At 45.6% G+C, this 19581-nt stretch overlaps 1 protein-coding gene across 1 annotated transcript in view; it reads right to left on the bottom strand.

Annotated features, from left to right (window-relative positions):
- Positions 1 to 10862, bottom strand: part of ciita (class II, major histocompatibility complex, transactivator) — a 49357-nt gene extending 38495 nt beyond the window's left edge. Inside the window, exons 1-2 of the mRNA XM_007904906.2 lie at positions 10614 to 10862; positions 5142 to 5385 (exon numbers count right to left, since the gene is read on the bottom strand). Coding sequence (XP_007903097.2) covers positions 5142 to 5385; positions 10614 to 10862 — 493 coding nt within the window. The remainder of the gene's footprint in view (positions 1 to 5141; positions 5386 to 10613) is intronic.
- Between the last annotated feature and the right edge of the window lie 8719 nt (positions 10863 to 19581).

Below are 19581 nucleotides of genomic sequence, written 5' to 3'. Positions count from 1 at the left end.
TTCCTATTGGGGCTGACGTTACCAACGTTCAAATTAAAGCAAACGGCTCTCTGAACCTAGTTTCACTTTGCAAGAAAGGATCGTTGTTATTTACTGGAAATCAGTGAGAGGATCACAGAACCTCTCCTCTTCCTCTCCCTCCCACCGCATTGTCACCATGTCCAGGTTTGAACTCCCAAACTTCGCCCTCTCCAGCTCCACCCTACACAAGCTATAGACCATCCTGAACTCTACAACCTCCCCCACCACTAAACTTCGCGAGCTGATCAACCCCCACTGCCCTCCGCCCATCTACTGCAATAACTCTTAAATCCTTAATAATTAGTATTATTAAATAATTATTCAATTATTAAAAATGCAATTATTAAAAAATATTATTATCTACATTTGGCTCCAGACCCCAGCACAATGTTCTCAAGTTCCTCAATTTTGCTTTCCAATATCGCCACTGACTCACTCCAACCAACTTCTGCAAATTTGCTTCAAACTCTCCTGACCCTGGCCGCCACCTTCACCCACCCGCTCAGTAACCGCTTTGTCAACCCCCCACCCCGCCCGTCCCGCCGGGCTATCAACCGTTCTGCTCCCAAATCTCTGGAACATACCGGAAACACTCCGCCAAGCCCTCCCTCCCTTTACGATTTCAAAACCCCACCAGAAAACCTCTCCGTTTGATTTCGCTCTCGCCCCCACCCACTCCCCACCACCCACACCTTCTGGTTCTGGCAGATAAAATCAGTCTTGTGAAGCGCTTCGAGACGTTGTCCAGATGTGAAAGCCACAGGATATAAATACAGAGACAGGAGTAAGTTGCCACACTGCCTGGCAGGTACACTGGCCACTGACCAACAAAGCCAACAATAAAAGCAGTTGTCCTTAAGCTCATTCCTAAATGCTAAATGATTTTGAACCTCTACCTCTCCAGTCACCGCTCCCTCCCTCCCCTTTCTCTAAAGCGTCCAGTAACACAGCCAAGCCATGGCTTTCACCCAAACAAAAAAAATCACTGATGTGAATAATAATAATCCTTGCATTTCAGTTCGGATGCCATTAAGCCTGCTTATCACTGCAAAGAGAAGCGAAAGCAAGTTGTGTTCCTCACCTCAACCTGTCTTGTGTTTGACAGCTCGGGGAGTTAGCTTACACACACACACTCATCGACGAGCAAGATCTGACTTGATCTCTGGCTATGGGACAGTAGTAAGTGGCCACACTGCCTGGCAGGTACACTGGCCGTCGACCAACAAAGCCAACAGTAACGCTGCTCACATGCCCAGCATGGCTAGGTGGATGCTATGCCCTGGGCTACCTCACACATCACTCAAACACATACAAGAGAACGCTAATACAGGCAATGCAACAGAATGCCCTAGTGCAACAACAACTTGCATTTATATAGCGCCCCTCACGGTAGCGTCCCAGAGCACTTGAAACAGAGGAAGCACGCAGCAAAACTCCACTTATTACAAATGCAAGGCTTTGTGTTGCTAATGTTTATCTGTGAGGAAAGTAAAGGGATTTTCCAGTGTTCATCCAGGGGTTTGGCCAGGCAGCTCATTGCTTTGCATTTCCAAGATCTGCTACTCACAGAGAGCAGACCCCAGCCCACAGATCAGCCCCAACCCACCCCACCACCACACACACACACACACACACACACAGACTCAAAACCCCTCGCTTCACCTCCACCCAAACTTCCTACAGTCTCCAGCACAGGAGCACATGCTTGACACCTGCTAGAAGTGCTTTTAAAACAGCCCCGGGTTTCGCCAGAGAGTGATAGAAAAGTAAAGCATTGCACTTTACAAACTCTGGCTCCAATCCCTTGATACATAACAGTCTAGCGACAAGAGGGATAAAAGCAGGAGAGAGCGAGAGAGAAAGAGAGGAACATACCCTCAGAGTGTCCGGGAAGCTGCGCTGAGCAGGTTGTGCTGTTTCTCAGCACCAGACCCTGTTGTAGCACAGCCCACAGCATAGAAATGCCTCTTGCACTGGACTGACACTCGCCAGTTTATCAGAGAGGCAATGAGCCAAGTCTCTGTTTCTCTCTCTGAAGTGCTAAAGGGGTGGAGAGCTATTGAATTACACTTCACCAGTTTTACTGAGTTACATTTCCTCTTCAAGCTACATCACTTTTCGTATGCTGATGCTAATCCAAACAAACAACATCCGAATAATCACAGTGAATCTAATAATAATAATAATAATCCTTGCATTTGATATAGCGCTTTTCACGTCTTCTCGACGTCTCAAAGCGCTTCACAGAATATCCTGTAAAGTGAATTGACTATATATTTGTGGGCAAAACGCGGCAGCCAATTGCGCACAGCAGTGTCCCACAAACAGTCGTGGATTGAAATGACCAATTTTTTTTGAGGGATTATTATCAGGTGTGTGGAGTAAGGAAACTTGCCCAAGGTTTCACCCTGCCGGGAATCAAACCCAAGTCTCTCGCTTGCGAGGCGAGGGCTCTCACCACTGAGCTACAGATTAAAATATACAGATGTAAAATAGATTGTTACACGTAATATCACCGAGCTGGCTATCCCAAGTGATTGCATTGTAAGATTTTTTATTTGGGTCAGCCCCACGCTGAAGCCCATCACTGTGTTTGTGAGAATCCAAACCAATGTGAGATTTCCATGCATCCCACCAACACAAGGAGATGCCAGGCATAGACTGTTGGAATGGAAAGCGCACTCTCTCCCATAAGGGGAGGGACACATCCTCATTACCTAATTCCGGAAAGTATTACAAATTGACACTACACAAATGTAATCTTGTTGTTGTTGTCGTCGTTGTTGTATTAGGCGCTGGTTGGCAAGAGAAAAGGCTTCAGGATCCCAGAGTGTGCAATTGGATAACTGCTGGAGTCTAATCAGCTGAAAAAAAACGCATAGCTTGTCATTGATAGCACTGTCTGGCAAGCTTTCCGCTGCTTGTCCAGCTACAATCACCCTACATGTTAGGGCTTCGGCTTGCAGGGTTAACAGGAGCTGAGTGGGATGATTCCCTACACCCAGTGACTGGTCTGCCCTCCAAGTCCTGCCGTTGAGCCAGACTGGGCACCCACCTGGCTCAGGAACCAGACTACCAAGATCGTGGGCAACACAGCTCAGCACGTAAAGAAATAAGGAACTAGAGAAAATCAGGAAATATATCGATCTACGAATTGAATGCGGAGTCTGTGGGGATGTAAAAGAAACATACTTCCTGTAGTCATCGGTGCAACTGGGACTGTTAATAAGACTATTCCGAAATGGCTTGACAAAATACCTGGTAAGCAAAATATCAACCTCCTGCAAAAAGTAGCTGTTTTAGTAAGCTCAAATATATTAAGAAAAGTAACATTCATTCATATGTAATGCGACAGTATTACTGGTCTGGCTGACCATCACTGAAAACCATGTAGAAATGACCTCAACAGAGAGACTTAAAATTGTAATAACATAATAATAATAATAATAAAGTGGTTCCTGTGAAGCGTTTTAGGGAGTGCACCTGCTGAACAGAAATGGCACTGCATCAAATCGTAGACAATCTGAAACTTTTCATGGGGCCAAAAATACAAAATGCAGCTTTCTTAAACAATGTCTTAAATTCTGAAGACGACTTTCCGCACGTTTCTTTTTAATCACAGCAGAAAAAATAGCTTCAAAATGAAGGCAATTCCAAAAATTTCCCAGATTCCGTCTGTGTCCATGGACATTGCTGTTCGCAAATTGGCTGTGTGTTTGTCACTCCACTTCACAGTAAAATGTAGCTTAGTGGTTAGAGCATTTGAGATGACGTAGAGCAAGGGAGAGGGACATGGGTTTCCTTCGTGGAAGGGAGAACTTTTAGGCAAGTTTCCTTACGCCACATTCTTTGAGACGTCTCGAAGACGTGATAAGATATATCAAATGTAAGGATTATTATTATTATTAAATCGAGGTCCCATCTTCCTGTTCGGATGGACATTAAAGATCCCATGGCGCTTTTTGAAAAGGGAAGGGAGTTTCTCTCATCCAGTTTCCCGGCCAACAATCCTCCAGATAAAATCAGTCATTCAATTGTACAATAATAATCCTTGCATTTGATCTAGCGCTTCTTTTATAGACGTCTCAAAGCGCTTCACAGAATATACTATAAAATGAATTGACTGTATATTTGTGGGCGAAATGCAGCAGCCAATTGCACACAGCAGTGTCCCACAAACAGTCGTGGATTGAAGCGACCAATTTTATTATTTCTTTTTTTCTTTTGGATGATCAGGCGTGTGGAGCAAGGAAACTTGGCCAAGGGTTCGCCCGGCCAGGAATCAAACCCAGGTCTCTCGCTTGCGAGGCAAGTGCTTTAACCACTGATTCACAAATTCATGGCTGTTTGTGGGACGTTGCTGAGTGCAAATTGGCTGCCGCATTCCGAACACAGAAATACACAGTCACTACACTTCACAATAAATCCTTATTTATTATTTCCCTCGGTGCCTGAAATGTGGGTCACATTCCACTAGAAGGCTGACATGTGAAAGAGTTGGAACTTTACTGCTGAATGATGCAGACCAAGCAAAAAGAGGAACTGAAGCTACGGAGCAAGAACTTCAACCGTCTTACTCTGAAGGAGCACCAAGATCTAACGGAAGAGTGATTAGGTAAAAATAACAATCCTTTCAATTGATACAGCACCTGATCATGTCATCAAGGTGTCTCAAAGCGCTTCACACGATATATTGATAGACTGATTGTGGGTTTCTATGGGTGAATGTTAAGAATAATAATCCTTGCCTTTGGTATAGCACCTTATCACGTCGGAAGGACGTCTCAAAGCACTGGCCCCATGTTCATTTCACCAGTGGCTCTCAAGTTGTTTGAAAGAAAGGCTGCACTTCCATTCAGTCTGCCAAGGATCTGGGCCAAGGTTCCCACGCAGACACACACCTATATTCTCACATACACGCACACTCACCATACTCAAACACAAACACCCCCTGCCCCACCCCACCCCCCCCACACACAGTTACAGTCACCACACTCACACACAAACACACACACACATACACATACATAAGTAAGGACACATTTTGTATTTCTCTTAAACATCCCTGATCTGTGGTATGTTTTGTAAACTCCAATATACATTCAGGTGCAATTACTTACTGACTGAGGGTTCATTTGCCCACATTAGCCTGTCGTCCGCAGAGTCCTGTTGAATCTCTTCGCAGATCCATGGGAAGTGGACGCAGAGGATAGAGAGGAAGGCTTGACAGTAGCTTTCCTCTTTGCCGAGGACAGACACGAGGATGACGCGTGGCAAGTCTTCGATGTCACATTGGTTGTAATGACGGTAACTATCCTTTGTTACCAGACCCTTTTCCAATAAATCGTCCAGTAAGACTCGAAACTGGGAGGGAGGCGCTTTAGAAAGAACGTTTATCAGACCGAGGAGGGATTCTGTTGAGTGAGTCATACCTAAAAAAATTGAATTTAGAGATAATTAGTACAAAGTAGAAATGATATCTCACCCAATGTAACGATGCCCCCAATCACAGTACCAAGCTGCTACAATGATTCCAGTACCCTGGTCACAACCGTCTTTCCTGACAACCTGTTCCAGTCATTAATTACCTTCTGGGTAAAGAAACACTTCCTGATGTTTAAAACTAGGAAATGGAATTCTATTGTTAATTCATCGCAAAAGCATGCGTGTTACAGCATCTCCCAAGTTTCGCTTTAAGCTAGGGGGGGGCAGTGTGTTTACACAGAGGTTACAACAACAACAACAACTTATATAGTGCCCTCCACGCAGGGTAGAGTCTCAGAGCGCTTAACAGTGGTGGAGCCTGACTCCGAGCCGGGGGGAGAGGCGGCTGTAAGCAGTCGAAGAGGAAAGTTTTCAGGCGGGACTTGAAAGAGGGGAGATTTACACAGGGGGCTCATGCATACATCAAGCTTTCTCTTGAATCCTTAACTACTTGGAATTTCTGCTTCACCCACAGTTTCTGCCAATGAGTTCCACATTCTCACCATCCTGTGTGTGATGAAGTTCCTCCTATACTACTGTTAGATCTGTTACTGACTCATTCATATTCATGTCCCCTCCAGTTTTGGACTCACCAAGAAGTGGAAACAGTCTGTTAACATCCACCTTATCAACACCTTTCATAATCTTAAACCTCTCAATCACGTCCCTTCTCCCTCGTCTGAAATCTAGAGAGAAAAACTCTCACCTGTCTTTTCTTTCTATCCACTCATCCCTGGTAAAGTACTCTGAGACGCCGACCTACGTGAGCAGCACTATATAACTGCAACTTGTTGTCCTTGTCACATCTGTGTAAATCTACATATAAATGCTACCTTATCCTTCCTGAAGTATGACAACAGAGCTGCACACGGGACTGGAAATATGGTCTAACCAAAGTTTTATACAAATGTAATTTCACTTCCCTACTTATGTACTCTGTTCCTCTGGACATAAAGCCAAGGATTCAATTTGTATTCTTTACGGCTTTGTCTACCTGTGCTGCTACTTTTCGTCCTGTGAATTTTTTCTTGGTCATTGGTTGTCCACCACAGGAGAAACCCATCACCTTGCTTCAGGATATCCAAACCAGACCAAACCAAACCAAACCATGCATGTGTACCATCTACACATAGAAATTCCCGTGTCTAGAATGGAATATACACTCTCTTCCCACACCCTGAACATAAGAACATAAGAAATACTAGACGATAAAAGACCAAGATCCATCTAGTTCCCCTTCCACCTTCCTGGCGGTCGCATGTACATATGTCCCAAACTCCCCATAATGTTATTTCCTAAAAGAAAAGTATCTAATCTGTGTTTGAAAGAATCAACACTTCCTGCTTCAACCGTCTCCCTAGGGAGCCTGTTCCACAGGTTCACTATCTGCTCCCGTAAATAGTGTTTGCGTACGATTCATTCTGAATTTACGCCCTTCAATCGCATGTCGTGTCCTCTGTTTCTTCTATTCTGGACAAGTTAAAACAGCCTGTCATGATCTATATTGTTTTGCCCACTTTAGAATCTGAAAGAGAGCAATTATGTCACCTCTCAATCTTCTCTTTTCCAGCGTGAACATGCCCAGTTTACTGAGTCACTCCTCAGTTCTTCCATTCCCTCATTCATTTTCATTGCCTTCCTCTGTATTTTCTTGATTTCTCCAATATCCTTTTTGTACTGCGGCGACCAGAACTGTCCACAGTACTCTAGGTATGGTCTCACCAATGATTTATACTTTGGCAGACTCTTTTGATTACCCCACTATTTCAGCTTGCTATTGATCTTTTAATACATCCCGACATCTGGTTTGCTTTACACCATGCTTACGCAATTCCAGAAAGCCCCTCGTACCCCCAAGACTTGAGTCTTGCCAACCTGTGCCTAATTCTCTCGGGAATTAAGTAAGCAGGATGCATCCCTCTGGGGAGAGAGTGCACATTCCATTCCAGAACACAGGGAAATTTTCATGTGTCAGTGACATACTGGACAGCAACCTCCTGTGTTTTTCTTAATTAATTCGATTAATTTTTATTTTCTGTTGCAGGTGAGCCAAGCGTAACATGTCGATACCAGTAACTTCTTCCTCATTCCATCCATTTTACTGAAGATGTAGCATTGGTGACGGATCATTAACTGCCATGAAAATGATGGCACACACACACACATACACTCACACACATACACCGATCCTCTGGACATCCAAATACAGTTACACGCTTGTAACTAAATACAATTAAATACTTATAAATACAATGATCATCATTCTTCCACATGTTTCAGTTGTTGATCAGTGGTCTGTACGTAGGGGTAACAGGATTTTGTGAACACCCTGTGGAATTCTCAGTCTGCTTTGAATACTCTAGCACTGTGCTGGGTTTCTGCATGCGTCAGACATCTGGCTGACTCCCAAAGATCAAACATATATATTAATAATAATTGTTGTGATATCAAATTAAATAGATGACTGTTTGTGGGACACTGCTGTGCACAATTGGCTGCCGTGTTTCGCCCACAAATTATAAGGTCAAGCAGATTTGCAATATATCCTGTGAAACGCTTTGAGATATCACGAAGACGTGATAAGGTGCTATATCAAATACAAGGATTATTATTAGTATATATGAGAGCGCATATCAAAAACATATGTAGCTGATTCCTTGTACAAACCTAATCAACCTGGCACATTGACTCAGTCTGGAACATTGACTTGTCTGGATCATTTGAGCGAAATGTGAACCATGACCTCCCAGTATTCTCTCACTCTCCAGCATCTAATCTGCTGGGGAGAGACACAACACAGTTCACTTGATCAGTGCAGCTCTTTGAAGGCTCGAGCCTTCTGAATGCCTTGTACCCTCCTCTCTACGATTAGCGGCCATGCTGTCAGCCGCTATGCTTTCTGGAAGCAAGCAAACCTTTTTTTTGCTGTTCAGTAAACTTACTTATTTAAACTTTAAACTTATGCTGGAACTCCCTGCCTGAATTCCTCCACCTTGCCCCCCTTTCTTTGCCCATCTTCAGATCACACCTGAAGACTTTCCTCTTCAGTCGTGCCTACAGTCACCTCCCCTTTCCCCCTGGAAAAACTGCTCAATGTCAAACTGTGCCAAACTAGCATTTCAAGGTGCTACCCAAGATGCGTGAAGGGCGCTTTGTCATCTTAGCATAAGGAAAAACCTGGGATTGAGTTTCCTGTATACAGCCCTCTATACCTGGAAATCAGGTGACCTTGCCAAAAGATCTAAAAATACAACCTAACAAGTTTTAGTTCCCACCCACACAGTTCCACATGGTTGACTTGGAGAATGATAGGCACACACCCAATGATGCAATGTATAAACAATGCCAACTTAATCAGCAATGGTTTCAATTGAGCCAACCAGGAATCTTAACCTTGTCTACCAGGTTTATTCAATTTCTCGTCTTCAAGACAGATTCTGAAATTAAATAATTCACAGGCTCCTGACTTTGCAGTGGAGGGATTTACTCCAACCCATTTGCTAACTGTTTTGTCACTCGAACCATAACTGTTTGTGGGATACTTCTGTGCACAATTGACTACCGTTTCTTGCTTACAAAATACGGTCAATTCACTTCACAATATATTCTGTGAAGCTCTTTGATGTGTCTCAATGACGTGATGGGGCATTATATTAAATGCAAGGATTATTATTATTATACAAATGTGAGTTGTTGTTGTATGTAAATCTATGTAAAGTTCAGGAACAAGCAGTGAGGTGGATTTGTGGTAAAAAAAAGTGTCCCCATTTAGATAATTGTTTGTGGAGGACAAGTTTGCAGGGCTATGGGGAGAAGGCGGGGGAGTGGGATTGATTTGGATAGCTCTTTTCAAAGAGCCGGTACTGACACGATGGACCCAAATGGCCTCCTTCTGTGCTGTATAATTATTTGATTCTATGATTCAGGTCTTGGCCAGGAATGCTTTACTTCATTTCCGACACTTTGCCCGCTTCTGTCCTTATCTCACCCAAATGACATTGAAAGCCCCACCGTTGCCTTTATAACCTCCCGCCTTGATTTCACAAACGCTTCTCCTCACCGTTCTCCCTAGTTCCACCGCCCACAAGGTCTGGCTCATCCAAAACTCCGCCACCAATATCCTCATCCACATCAAACTCGGCACACCTATCACCCCAAACTCACCATGCTCTACTAGCTCTATGGCTCCACATGGATTAGGGGTGGGGGGGGGGGGGGGGTGCAGAGGAGAGCAATGAGGATGATCCCCAGTGTTAGAAGAATTAGTTATGAACAATGACTATACAAGTTGGGGCTCTTCAGTCCTAAGAGAAGATGACTCAGAAAGGACCTCGTAGAGGTGTACAACATTTTAAATTGGATTGAAAAAGTAACCCCAGATCATTACTTTAGGATGTATCAAGACAGTAGATTTAGAGCTGTAAAGGGTAATTTCAGGACAGACATAGGAAGTCTTCTTTACATGGAGGGTAATTAACTAATGGAACAAAGTTGCCAGGAAGGGTGGTTGAGGCCAGGTCACTGGGACTCTTTTAAAAAGCAGCTTTGATACAGTGATGGGGGGACGGTAGGATGGGTGGTCTGGAGAGATGACATCAGATGGGCTGTTGGACCTTCTTCATCCAGATTGATCTTGTGATCTTGTTACCACTCTGACTTGCTTGTACTCCACTCTTCTATCCACTCCTCTTCGCTCAGGTTACACAGATCTGCTGCATGTATCCCAACCACCTCCAGGCTATCGTTTGTGCCTGTGCCTTCAGCCCCTGTGCTCCCTAACCCCTGGAACTCCCTGCCTCTAATCCTCCACCTCGCCTCACCCCCTCTTTATCCTTCAACCTCTTCAACTGCGACTATGGTTACCGCCCCCCCCTATTGGTGCGTGTCCAACCTTGCCAGCACTCCGAGGCACTAGTCTATAGGGAGCTATACAGATGCAAGTTGTTGTTGTAAATTGGGGAAATGACTGCAAGAGGAAAGTCTCTGGCCTACTTTGACCTATCATTCATCACCCAGGAGGTGAAAGCTTCACAGCGGGCACATCTATTTGCCAAAGTCCCTCATGTAAGGACCTCAATTAAGAAGTTGGTGCTGAGTAAACCTTGTACCTGGTCTGTATAAACTGCCTGTATAATTTCTTTCACATGCTCTGCTGAAGGCAAGAGTCTGTCAGATAGCTGATGAGGAAACCCTGAGGCTTGAGATAACTGCTGCTGGAAGGTGTTATCTGGATTCTGGTTCTTGAATGCACATTCATATATCCAGGGCTGTGTCTGGTATCCATAGAGGGAAGCAGGCTGATGACAGCTCAGGCCAGCCTGGCCCATCAGCAGGACTTGGAAGAGCAGAGCAGTCATTGGGGACAGAGAATCCTTCCGTTCAGCTCTTATTAACCCTGTAAGCCAAAGCCCTAAAGGTTCAGGTGGTGCTAGCTGGACAAGCAGAGGGAAAGCTTGGCAGACATTGCTCTCAATGGCAATCTTTGCAGTTGTAGCCAGTTAGACTACAGCAGTACTTGGCAACCTTCCCCTTATCACCACTCATCAAAATGGAAAACTATACACGTCAAAACCTTTCATCTGAAATACAAAATATTATTAGAAAAAGGAAGCTACATTTCTAGGCCTTGCCACAAAAGTGAACTGCAAATGGTTTGAGCTAGTTAAATTCCCAAGCCTTGGCTCTCGCCAACCAGTGCCTAATATTCTCTGGGATTAAACAGGGTGTGTTCCTCCAGGGAGAGAGTGCATGTTCCATCCAGACAGACATTTCCATGTGGAGGGGGCATACAAATATGGGCCTCAGCTTTGTTTGAACACTCTTAAGCACAGTGATTGGTTTCTGCTTGGGTCAGACACCCAGCGACCACAAAAAAAGATATTCTCGCTCTCTCTCTCCAAATTCTCTTTCAGTTTCTACTTCATCTTCTTTATCTCTCACCTTCTCTCTGCCTCTGACCAAGGTCAACCATGTCCTGTGCAATTAATGAAAATTACAACCAAGTGGCATTCTCTGCAGAAATAGGCTGCAATAATGATAAAAATGCGCACTTCACTAAAAACATTCTAAGATAAATCCTCTAAAGTAATTCTGTATTCTGCACCCACACAAAATTCATGTTATGAAAGAGAAGTCTGTAAGAGAGTTTCACATAGTTCCCTATATCCATTATGTCAGAGACCTAAAAAGAGAAGTGCGTTCTGGAAATGCTTTCTCTATCAGTCAGAATCACAAATATTCTCTTTTATATAAAATCAAAAGATCACAAAATTGGTCTGGATGACAAAGGCCCTTCAGCCCATCCGATCTCACCCTCCAAAACACGCATCCTACAGACTCGCTTATCGCATCAAGCTGCTTTCAAATGAATCCAGTTTCCTGGCCTCAACCAGTCTTCCTGGTAATCCTGTTCCAGTCGTTAATTACCCTCTGAATAAAGAGGTGTCTGTCCTGAAATTGTTCTTTGCAACTCTAAACCTATGTCCTCTTGTTCTACTGTCACGCTATATCCTAAAAGGACTTATCGTTTCAATCCCTTTTTTTCAAAAATTAAACTTCTGGTTGCTGCAATGTAAGGGGATTGCCCAGATCCTAGAGACAGTGCAGAGAAGAATAATTAAGATGATCCCTGTTGTTAGAGGAATGAGCTACGAGCAAAGATTAGACAAACTAGGGCTCTTCTGGGTTGACAGAAAAAAACACTAATGAGACCTCTTTGAGGTGTGTAACATTTTAAATACAATTCAAAAAGTAAACTCAGAACAATATTTTCAGGTGCATCAAGACATTAGTCAAGAGGAGTTCGGTATACAGTTGTAAATGGCAGTTTCAGGACAGACACCAGGAACTATTTCTTTACCTAGAGGGTAATTAACAGCTGGAACAGGTTGCCAAGAAGGGTGTTTTTGGCCAGGATGTTGGATTCATTTAGAAAACAGCTTGATGCTGTGATGGAAGGACATTTGGGTGGACCTGAGTTTGATTCCCAAGTGGGGCGAAACTTGAGCCAAGTTTCCTTACTCCACACGTTTTGGTTTACCTAGCAGTAAGAACCTGATTGTTGGTTGATTCCAGTATCTCTTTCCAGGGATAATAATCCTTTGCAAAAAAAAATGTGGTCAATCACTATGCGCAATTGGCTGTCGCATTTCGCCCATAAAATATACAGTGAATCCGCTGTACAAATATATTCTGTGAAGCGCTTTGAGATGGCTCAACGACATGATAAGGTGCTATATCAAATGCAAGGATTATTATTATGGTGCATATTCAAAAAGGGTGGGATCAAATGGGCCGAAAAGGCTTTCTCATCTGAACGGATCTCGCAATCTGCTGAACAGGTTTCTAGTTTGTGATAACTTTCTAAGTGGCCAGTCGTTCTTGTCCTCATCAATGTTTTTGAGATTTAATTTTCATACAGCTACCCTGTGCGACTGCTGTCAACCACACAAACCTGAGCTTCTGCTTCTGTATTTTTCCTACCAGACTTGCTAAATTGTCAAAAAAAAAGCAGAAATATGAAGCAGTTTATTTCGCTTTTTAGTATCTTTTAAAGCTGTTGTGCGCCTCTTTGTTCTTTTTAATTAACCGCCTGAAAAGAGGTGATGTTCTGCCATGTTATTAATAATAATCATTGCATTTGATAAGCCATAACCCAATAATCTGTAAACTTGAATACCTCCATAATAATAATAATAATTATCCCTGAATTTTGATAAAGCACCTTATCACGTCGTTGAGATGTCTCAAAGTGGTTCACGGAATAGATTGTAAAGTGAATTGACTGTGTATTTTGTGTTAGAAACTCGGCAGCCAATTGCTTACAGCAGTGTTTTTCCCCAAAAGTTGTGAGTTGAGAGATCAGATTTTTTTTGGAGGGTTTATTACCGCAGAAAGCAATCCGCCAATCAACTAACAACTGGGTTCCTACTTACCCCTCATGCTCTGTTTATCTAGCAGTAAGTAAATTTGCCATAAGCCTGTGGAATCTAAAATGTTCCCAACCTAAGTCGATGTCATCAGGTAGAATCACATCTGATCAGTTGTAAACTAGTTTTGATATACAGGTGAAGCAGAAAGTCAATATTCTATTGAAGAATAGATTAATAGGGAGTACACTGGGCATCCACCTCTGTTGAAACAGACAAGTGCAAAAGTATCATTACTGTGTCACGTAGAGACCATGTTAAACAGTTGTTAACTGTTTTAATCACATCTATTCAAATTCTATTTGAATACACATTTACACGGCAACTTGTTACAACAGGAAGACATTGTGCTCAGCAATTACTTTAATATCAAACATATTTGACTTTAAATCATGCCCTCATTCAGATGCGACTTAAAACAAGGTCCTGTCTGCCTGTCCAGGTCAATGTTAAAAAGACCCCATGGGACTATTCCCATGTGTTCTGGCCAACAATCCTCAACATAAAATTGGCCACTCATTTCATAGCTGTTTGTAGGACACTGATGTGCACATATTTGCCTTCCCCTACCTTCCTCTCGGGCATCTCCACCCTCCTATCTTCCCTCCCCCTCTGCTCTGAACGCCTTCTAATCTTAGGCGACTTCAACCTCCACTTCACCCCTCCTGCTATACCTCTGCTGACTTCTCCTCCCTCCTCTCTTCCCTTAACCGCTCCCTCCATATCCACTCTCCCACCCACGACCATGGTAACCCCCTTGATCTGGTGATCGCCCGGGGCCTCACCGTCTCGGACATCACCATCACTGACAAAACCATTTCGGACCACCACTTTTTCTCCCTCAACACCTCCGTACCCTTTCCCCCTTCTCAACCCTCTACCGTCCTTGGAAAAAAATTTCCTCCCTCTCCCTCTCCACTACTCTGGAGTCATCTGAACTCCTACACCTATAGCCATCACTGACCGATCTACCTTCCTTGCTCTCTTTTCTCCACAAATCCCTCTCCTCCATTCTAGACTCCCTTGCCCCCCTCACCGCCCGAACTTCCTCATACTCTCTAAATCCCGCTGGTACACCAGCCATCTCCGTTCCCTCAAGGTACGAGTGTGAGCTGCCAAATCCAAACTAACAGTCCATCGGCAGATTTGCCTCCATCATACCAAGACCTACCACTGCGCTCTTGCCACCGCCAAATCCTCCTTCTATTCCAAGATTACTCAGGCCTCTCCTTTCCACCACAAACCATCTCGTCCATCCACCTTCCCATGCCTCGCCCATCCTCTCCTCAAACTCCAACTGTGAGGAGATGCTGGACTTCCTCAAAATCAAAATCAAGGTGATACGTTCAGCCACCTCTGACTCATCCACCCACCCCACATCACCTCTCCTTCATGATCCACCCCACCCATCCCCCCCTATACTCCTTCGACCATATCGCTCCCTCTTCACTGCCATTTTTCGCAAACTTAAACCCACTGCCTGCTCCCTCGATCCCATCCCCTCCTCTCTCCTCATCTCCCAGCTCCACCTTCTGGCCCCTCTCCTGTCCGATGTCATCAACGTCTCCTTGTCCACTGGTTCAGTTCCCACCCCGCTAAAAACAGCCATCATCACCCCCATCCTGAAAAAACCTTCCCTGGACCCATCCCAGCTCTCCAGCCACCGCCCCATCTCTAACCTCCCATTCCTCTCCAAGGTCCTGGAACGAGTCATCGTGTTCCAGTTCCGCTCCTTTCTTTCTTGCCATTCCCTCTTTGAACCCCTCCAATCCGGCTTCCGCGCTGCCCATACCACGGAAACAGCCCTGGTCACAGTCACTAATGACATTCTGAACATCTGTGATCAGGGCTCCCTCTGCCTCCTCAAATTCTCTGCAGCCTTCGACGCTGTCGACCACTCCATTCTCATACACCGCCTCTCCTCTTTACTTAATCTTCGCGGACCGCAAATCCTATCTCTCTCACCGTCTCCACTTTGTTGCCTCTAACGGTTTCTCCTTCATCCCCACGCTGTCATGTCATGTCAGGGCTCTGTCCTTGGCCCTCTCCTCTATAATATCTACGTGCTCACCCTTGGTGACATCATCCGCAGACATGGGGTCAACTTCCATACGTTTGCGGATGATACCCAACTCTATCTTTCTGCCTCCACCCTCAACTCCAGGACCACTGCTGTCCTGACAGACTGCCTGTCGGACATCAAGTCCTGGACGAGGGCAAATTTCCTACATTTGAATGTGAACAAGACTGATGCCCTCCTGATTGTCTCACGCCAGCGCCTCAGCACCTCAGGCTGGGAGCATCAACCTCCATGGGTGCGCACTGCAACTCACCAGCCAGTTACTGACCCTCAACTGACCATCAACTGTCTTTTCTTCCCCACATCCAAGCCATGACCCCCTCTGCCTTCTCTCACCTCCGTAACATCGCTCGACTCCCCACGACCTCACCCTCAGGCTATTGAAACTCTTGTTCATGCCTTCATCACCTCCAGGCTCGACTATGCGAACGCCCTGCGTGTCGGCCTTCCCAACTCCTCCCTCCATAGGCTGCACATAATCCAGAATTCTGCAGCCCGTGTCCTCTCCCGCAACAAACTCCGTGACCCCATCTCTCCCATTCTTGCCCAACTCCTTTGGCTCCCTATCCTTCAGAGGATCCAGTTCAAGGTCCTGGTCCTCACCTACAAAGTCCTCCATGGCCTCACCCCACCCTACCTCTGTGACCTCCTTACCCTCAACCAATCCACCCGCTCCCTCCGCTCAGCTGGCCCCAGCCTCCTCCACTCCCCCGACCCACCCGTCCCACCATTGGCGGAGAGCCTTCAGCCACCCTGCACCCAACCTCTGGAATTCCATCCCCCAATTCACTCCACCTCGCCCTTCCTTAGCCTCCTTCAAGTCTCGCCTCAAAACCCTCCTCTTCGACCATGCCATCGATCACCCCCCTTCCCCTCCTCTCCCTTCTCCCTCCCTGACCACACCTCGGGTCTGAAATGCTGTACACTGTCCAGCACCTTGGGACGTCCTCCTGATGTGAATGATGCTATACAAATTTAATCTTGTTGTCGTTGCAGCCTCATTTGCACAAAATACAGTCACTGCTCTTTACACTGGATCCTGTGAAGCACTTTGAGATGCCTCAACGATGTACTAAGGTGCTATATCAAATATAGGGATATATATATTTAACAGGACAGGTTGGAATGGTGGACTGGACTGACATATCTTTCCATCTCTGAGAGTCCTTCCTAACTAGACTTAAAAAAAATTCTAACTGTAATCCTTTGTTAATCAACAATTTATTGGTAAAGCCCACACACAAACTAGCCGCAATAAAAAGTGGGCTAAAGTTAGCATTCTGGTCCTGAGCTAGCCTGGAGTGGAGTGATATGGAGTGTGAACTTTGCAGACTTGTGTTTCTTTGCAGAGCGGAAAATAATAACAACAACTTGCATTTATTCCTTCATGCGGGATAGCGTCCCAGAGCACTTAATAGCAGAGGTACAGAGGGCATTGACTGTGCTTTACTTCCCATTGCCCTACCTACACACCTGGCACTCTCACACCTTCCTCCCTCCAAGTGACATAGCCCACCCAACAAACCTCCTCTCCGCCTGGACATCTTCAAGTGTTATAGGAAGACTTACAAAGAGACAACTCATTGCTTCTGCTGCTGGCAATGCTCATTTCTACATATCGCAAAGCAAATTCAGAACAGCCAGATTAAATCAAAATCGATATGACACTGAAACGTTGCATCCCAATTGCAAATGCATTGGCTGTGGATTACAAACACACTACTGTGATCATGATCAGAAACCTTTGATAAGATGATATATACACCTGCACTTTGCTCTTCGTTAACAGTGATGACAAAACCAGGCTTACTTGTGAGGATGGCTAGAGAAAGTCCTGGTTCATATGCCCTCCTCTCTGGTGCCTTCACTCGCTCTGAGATTGGTGTATGTTGTTGGCAAGCCAAGGAGATACTGCACGATACTGATCATTCATTCCTAGCGCTGGCTAAAACTACTTTAGTCACGCCTCTCAAAAAATGGTCTATTTTTATTGGGCTCTAAGCCATTGCTTGATAAATCCTGTCTTTTCATTTCGTTGACGATCAGTAAACAATTTCCCTTCTGTTACTCCCACTTCCCCAACGGTTTGGAGGAAATCCCCAAATGGACCCATTTAGCACCTTGAGCAAACGACAAATGCACGTTCTGTACTACTACTAATAATAATCCTTGCATTTGATATAGCGCTTTTCAAGTCTTCTCAACGTCTCAAAGCGTTTCACAGAAGATACTGTAAAGTGAATTGACTGTATATTTGTGGGCGAAACACGGCAGCCAATTGCACACAGCAATGTCCCACGAACAGTTTTGGATTGAAGTGACCAATTTATTATTTTTTTTGAGGGATTATTATCAGGCGTGTGGAGTAAGGAAACTTGCCCAAGGTTTCGCCCTCTGCCTGGAATTGAACCCAGCCTCTTGCTTGCAAAGCGAATGCTCTAATCACTGAGCTATAGGACTCCTACTCTAAACCTCCCAACAATATTCGTTTTACTTTCAGTTTTCTACTTGCATTTTACTTTTCTTCACCTCAGCCACAACACCGCCTCCACTTCTATCTCACAACACATCTCCTCGAGAGCCATTTGCTATTTTCTCATCTAGACATTTCGACTGGAGGAAATTCTCACGAGCTGCATTCAGTAATATCAACTTAACCCAAACTCTGCTGCCCTTATCCTTGCCCATACCAAACTCTGTACGCCCATCACACCAGTCCATATGGACTGAGCAACAAAAGTACTGTCAATTTATTGAATAGCGGGCAATTTATTAAACCTGGATTATGCCCCCTCTCCAACTTGTCCTGTAGCTCAGTGGTTAGAGCACTCGCTTGCAAGCGAGAGACCTGAGTTCAATTCCAGGCAGAGGGCGAAACCTTGGGCAAGTTTCCTTACTCCACACAGAGCCTAATAATAATCCCTCCAAAACAAAGCAATAATTGGTCATCTTCAATCTACGACAGTTTGTGGGACATTGCTGTGCGCAATTGGCTGCCGCGTTCGCCCACAAATGTACGGGCAAGTCACTTTACAGTGTGTTCTGTGAAGCGCTTTGAGACGTCGAGAAGACGTTATTTCAGGCGCTAATATCAAATGCGAGGATTATTATTGTCTCCATGTTCTCCCGGCACTTTGAGTTCAAGGTTCCCACTCTCAGCTATAATTCCCTTCACGCCCGAGACCTTCCTTATCTCGCTGATCTCCTCCTAACCCTGTTCATCCTGTCTGCTTAGCAGGTCCGCCTCGCCAACAAGAGGACCCGCGTTCAATTTCCCGGGCAGAGCAAGACCTCACTCCACACGACTGCCCAGCAACTGGTTGTCTGTCGACTGGCGGATTGCTTTCCGGGGGGGGGGGGGGGTGTGTGGGGGGGTGTGGGGGGTAATAATCCAAATTTACTTTAATTGAGTGCACCAACCGAGTAACAAGAGTATCGGCGAAGCAACAAAGAATACTGTTGAATTGTTTCCGCCGCCTTCAGCACGTTTTGGGGTGAGATGCTGTTTATTTCGCAGGAAGCTGCACGTCATTACCGATCTTATCGGGAAACTGGGGCAAATCAGGGTTTATGGGGTTTTTTTTTGTTTGTTTTTCTTTGCAAAATCAGCTGTTCGTCACCGGAAATAAAAACACCAGACAATTTATTGAACGGCAGGAAATGTATTAAATCTGGATTATGCACCGCCCCCCCAACCCCACCCCCACCCCCACCCTCCCGTCCCCCCAACCCCACCCCCACCCTCCGTCCCTCCAACCCACCCCCCCCCCCCCCCGTCCCCTCCAACCCGACCCCCCCCCCACCCCGTCCCTCCAACCCGAACCCCCGACCCCCATCCTCCAACCTGACCCCCATCCCTCCAACCCGACCCCCACCCCCGTCCCCTCCAACCCGACCCCCACCCCACCCCCGTCCCCTCCAACCCGACCCCACCCCCGTCCCCTCCAACCCGACCCCCACCCCCACCCCTCCTCCAACCCGACCCCCACCCCCACCCCATCCTCTCCAACCTGACCCCCACCCCGTCCCCTCAACCCAACCCCCACCCCCGTCCCTCCAACCCGACCC

This window comes from Callorhinchus milii, unplaced genomic scaffold (genome assembly GCF_018977255.1).
Source record: "Callorhinchus milii isolate IMCB2004 unplaced genomic scaffold, IMCB_Cmil_1.0 Scaffold16, whole genome shotgun sequence".
In the NCBI taxonomy this organism is placed as follows: domain Eukaryota; kingdom Metazoa; phylum Chordata; class Chondrichthyes; order Chimaeriformes; family Callorhinchidae; genus Callorhinchus; species Callorhinchus milii.
The sequence above is the reverse complement of the archived record's forward strand: the minus strand, read 5'-3'. Positions and strand labels throughout refer to the sequence as shown.